The sequence below is a fragment of the Brassica oleracea genome, chromosome C3 (assembly GCF_000695525.1).
Source record: "Brassica oleracea var. oleracea cultivar TO1000 chromosome C3, BOL, whole genome shotgun sequence".
Taxonomy (NCBI): Eukaryota; Viridiplantae; Streptophyta; class Magnoliopsida; order Brassicales; family Brassicaceae; genus Brassica; species Brassica oleracea.
Window position 1 is genome coordinate 52,525,083 of NC_027750.1, and position 5,371 is coordinate 52,530,453.

Below are 5,371 nucleotides of genomic sequence, written 5' to 3' on the forward strand. Positions count from 1 at the left end.
TTGTGACACAAACATTCAAAAACTCGTGACACTTACAGACACTGACTTGCATTCAAAAACTTGTGACACAAAAATTCAAAAACGCATGACTTCTGTTGCTTGTGACAACGCCATCTCGTGACCTCTCTAGCAAAACCGACACCAAGACTTCTGACTTCTTTGTCTCGTAACTACACATGAAAAGACACACATCACATAATAAACTTGAAATTAAACAGAAGAGCTAACAGAACAAAACATCTAACAAACAACAGAAACAAATCACATAATATAACATAAACCGGAAACATACATAATGAAACTTGAAATTAGCGGATTAAACATAGAGACTGACAAGGAGTAAACATACATAACATGAAATTAAACATAGATAAGTAACATGAGTTCACACTAAAGATTCAGCATCTCCGTAAGTAACTTCTTCTTTAGAGCATCTTCAAATTCAGAAAGTGGCTCTTTTTTGGAGATGAGACTGTCAAGCAATCCCATCTTCTTAAGCTTTTTTTTGATGGCCAGATCTTTTTCCTTAATACTCCACATGGTCTGAAAGTGAGCTGCACCTTTCCCTGCCTCCTGATCAGCTATACTTCTCTTTCCAGCTGCTCCTTTAGCTGCCTTACCTCCAGGAGGACGTGGAGATTCTTCACCGAGATCAGCCGGAGCTTGAGAGCTTTCTGATTGTGCTCCATCATCACACTTTCTCTTCTTACCGGTTTGGTCAATCTTCCTAGTAGCAGCTTCACACCATTTATGGTCGTTCCTCAGCTCCTCCCACGCTTGGTGAAGGTTGAATTTGATCTTATGATCGTTGTAGAAGATTTCGTGTGCCAGTTTAACAGTATCAGCCTCATTCTGACCACTTGTTTTCTGTCTTGTTGCAGCGGCATAGCATCCACAGAACTTGCAAACAAGATCATTCAGTTTCTGCCACCTTTGCTTGCACTGCATGGGCTCTGGCTTATCACCTCCACCCACCTTTGGACTAGCTCCATAGTAATCTACAATACGTTTCCAGAAAGCTCCTACTTTCTGCTCATTGCCCACAACAGGGTCCTTGCTGGTGTTTAACCATGCGCTAATCAGCACTAGATCATCCAAGGGACTCCATTTCTTTCTTCATTTACGCTGTGTGGGAGAGTCTTCATAGAAGCTAGATGTTGCAGTTGCTTGAGTACTGAACAGAGGGAGTTGTGATGATCCGATATCCCCTTCGAGTGGAAAACTCGCATAAGGAAAGGGAGTGTCTTGTTGTCTGTTCAACAGATCAACAAAATTGGAGGGTTAAGTATGTGGATTCGTAGAATCCATTTCCTAGAGGAAGAGAAGAGAGAAAGAGAGAAGCAATGTGTTTGAAGAAAGAGAGAAAGAGAGAAAGAGAGAAAGAGATTGTGTAAGAAGATGAAAAGAAAGAAAGAAAACATACGGTTTTAATAAGAGCTTTTGAGTTGAGTTGAATAGAGATGAGAAGACATGTTCCTAACTTATTTATTGCCTAAGCAGACAAGCATTCATCACAACCATACATCACAACTATTCATCACACGAATTTCACTAACCACAACCTAACAAGCATTTATTAAGCTAACTACTATCCACACTAAATCAATTACGAATTTTTTTTTTTACTGATATCAATTCTTGCAAACTTACCGAGACTCTGAAGAAGTGGTTGACTATCGACCTCAAGGTCCCTGTCGTAATTAACAACGACAGTCTCACGTTGTGTTTGCTTGTCGATGAACTGGCTGTGTAACCTTGTTCACATCGCCCTCAACCCTGTCAAAATTATCAACACAAGAAGACTAAAACATCACTTAAAAGCTTACACTTCCCTCTCGCTATAAACTTAAAGAACGTGACTACAAAAGAGTTAGTTTGTTACCATTTTGTCTGGTAGAGACGAAGCCAATACAGAAAGATGTTCCTTGGCGTCCTGTTGAATTGAAAACGATCATTAAAACAAAGTATACACATATCTAACCAGTAAACACAGAAAGAGTTAAAGCTAAAGGATCGTTGTTCAAAGTTAGAATCTAGTTTCTTCCGATAAAACAAAACTAACTGAACCGAACAGTTTAATTTTGCATGTGAAGAAGAGAAACTGAAACATCACTTATCTGTGGATTTCGATCGCTCTTCTGAGGGAGACGAGATAAGACGGAGGAGAGGAGACGCCGTGAGGAGCGAGAGAAGACGGAGGAACGCCGTGAGAAGAGAAAGAGTCGTCGTACTTTTTGGGGAGAGAAGACGGAGGAGACACCGTGAGGAGCGAGAGAAGACGGAGGACCGCCGTGAGAAGAGAAAGAGTCGTCGTACTTTTTGGGGAAACTCGATCGGTGGTGGGTTTCAATCCTTCCTCTGTCACGGAGAAGAGGAGAAGACGAGAGCGAAGACGGAGGATCGGTGGTGGAGGATCTTTGATGGTTTCAATCTGTTTCGATCTTCTCTCACTCGTGACGGAGAACACGAAGAGAGGAAATAGAGATGAAGAAGAGAAAAGAAAAATGATTTGGGTGAAAACAAAAGAGAAAAAAAATATAGAGTTTGCTTGAAATGCTGACACGTGGTTTGAAAAACTCCCTAATAATCGGTCACAAAGATCACCACTTAAGGATCGATAATCTATTTTTTTTTTTTTAAATTAAATGTTCTTAATACACTAAGAAACCCATTAAGGATTACCGATAAACATGGTCTTAGGATGCATGCACGATATCTTTTTTCGATAGAAGTCATATGTAAAATAGTTTAATTTTACATGTGTATATCTTATTTAAAAAGTTGAGAAGCTGAGTAGTGTTACGTGGTTGGGGTAGGTGCATAGAAAAAGAAATGGATACGGAATCTTTAGTTAAGGTGTAGTTTTTGAAAGTTAGCCGAGAGACAACAATCTTTGTTGAAAAATAATCATGTCCAAAAGTTACCCCAAAAAAATGAGATGATGTGAGGAAAGCCACGTCAGCCCCTTTTTCTCCACGCACCCTAACTCTCCACGTGTCATCCTTTTCATCAGCTATTTCCTCTTTAATGCAGAACAACTTTTTTTATTGTGATAAGCCAAAGATTTTTCTTTTTTTTTCGGTGTTGATAATTTTAAATAGGCTATATTAATGGCTGGGAGTGTTTCACTCACCTTATCCGAAAATGAATCCAATGGATTATCATTATTTTAAAAAAGAAGTCCATGTTTTTTACTGAAGTACACGTTGTTTTAGAGAATCAATCCAATTTATGTGTAAAGTCGAGTTAATCAGAATCTGCTTTATATTTTCAGGTACAAAATTCAAACTAAAGAGTAGCTAATGGTATTGAAACGTATATTAAAAAAGAATTACAAATCGACAGACAAGAGCTAACAAAAAGTTAGATCATAAGCAGCTTTGTGGTATATCTAAATCCAGTAAATATTCACTGAATTAATGGTTTCGTTAAAACACTTTCACTGCTTCTATTTCGTGAATATCCAAAAAAGAACGAAATGATTTTGTTTTTGAAACACCAAACGAAATGATTTTATCTGGCAAATGTTATAAACCATTCGAACTATAAAATATACATTCTGGTTTGTAATATATGCGAGAAAGCTTAAAAAATGATTTGACAAACTAAACACTAAAGTGTATTTTTTTTGTCACACCTCTGGAAAAATTCTAGATTTAAATGTGTTTGAAATAGACCTGCGAAAATTAATTCGCGATACTGTGTGAAAATGTCCAAAACAAGTAAAAATATCATATAGTGATTACAAATGTAACAAATATGAATTTTTCCAAAGATCAACCATCTGTCGCAAATAATGGAACCCATTGACCGAATGAGCGCGCATGAAACATGGGTAATGATCTTGAGGCGTAAGAGAGACATTACGTTCTATGAGAATGGTGTGAATGATTACGTCTCGATTTGTGGTATATATAGAAAAACTTATAAAAAAAATTATTGGGCTATTTTTATTACCAAAATGCACTCATTTTTTCGGTGATACATCCATAAAGAATTTCATAGTTAAATATGCTTGAGCTGAAGTAGTAGAAAGATGAGTGACCTATCGAAAAGTGATTCACGATACCATGTAAGTAAACCCAAAACACGTAAAAATGTTATATGGTGATTGCAAAATTAGTAAACATGATTTTAGAGTCTCTAAAGAGTAATACACCCTTTGTTACACGGAATGGGACCTACAAACCGAATAAATAGACATAAAAGAATCATTAGCCGTGGACGGTTTTATAAAGTTACTTATACATGCAAGTTGACATACAAATGCTACAGTAATACTAGCTAGCAAACAACAATAAGTCAATAACAACAAAATTATATTTTTTTAAACGTAGTTACTAATGTTTTCAGATGAGTAATGGATAGTATTTGTGACCAAACCTCTTCACAAATACAGAAAATGAAATTATTAAAAAATTGTCGAAAACTACAATATCTATGATTTTAGCCTTTTTATATAACCAATAGAACTGCCAGACTGAAGTTCAAACTTATTGTTCGAAATCTAGTGACAACCCATGCATCTTGCCATTTAAAACGTCTACGGTGGCACTTATATAGCACGCAGTTGCATGAATCCTATAAAACCATGAAAAGTTGGGTTTTTTTTTTTTTGACTAAAGATGAGTTGGTTTTCAAGAATCTCATTCTATTATACAAATTGTTTTAGGATTGGTATGTGTTTTCTGAATACTTTGATCGGTTGAATGTGTCTGGAATTTTTAGGCTTTTTTCGGTTAATCATTTAGTTTTAGTGGGAGAATTGCTTTAGATGAAAGCCGACCCTCGTCTGTAATTTTCAAAAAAAAAAAAGCCGACCCGTCTAAATTCCACATTATCTAGGGATCTACATGTAGTGCAACTTAATTAGGTGCCTGTGCCTCTTCCAGTTTGACTCCTCAATTCTACCAAAACCCTTTTCTTACTATATAATTTATATGTACATATTTATACTCGCCCCACATAAACAGTTTGCATATTTGTGCACATCCACCCGTCCGCTCTACATTTTCAACGATATCATGCATGTCTATCTACTTTCATAACATTAGAAATGTGCAAATATATAAAGGTGTTTCAGAGTAAATTCGAGCCATGATAAGATTAACATTCTCTATAAATGGAGATATGTATTTTGCAGAATATTTTCTTGGTTAATTCTGCCCACATCCATCTCTTATACTTGTGGTATAATAAAGTTATAAACCAGAAATCTAGGCCTTGGAAATATACACTTTAAAAAAAGATTAAAAAAGATCATTAGGTGGTCTCAACTCTTTTTTTTTTTTTTTTATTAACCTGGTGGCATCCCAAACCCATGGAGAGGCCCAGATTAATCTCCAAAGGGAGGTGCAGCCCACAGATAGAC

The 5,371-nt window shown here is 36.4% G+C and overlaps 1 protein-coding gene across 1 annotated transcript; it reads right to left on the minus strand.

Annotated features, from left to right (window-relative positions):
- Positions 1 to 390: 390 nt before the first annotated feature.
- Positions 391 to 3,001, minus strand: LOC106330900 (glutathione S-transferase T3-like). Its single transcript, XM_013769292.1, has 4 exons — positions 2,982 to 3,001; positions 1,883 to 1,933; positions 1,720 to 1,776; positions 391 to 1,057 (listed from the first exon to the last, which is right to left on the minus strand). Exons 1-4 carry the CDS (start codon positions 2,999 to 3,001, stop codon positions 391 to 393), a joined length of 795 nt encoding a protein of 264 aa, XP_013624746.1.
- Between the last annotated feature and the right edge of the window lie 2,370 nt (positions 3,002 to 5,371).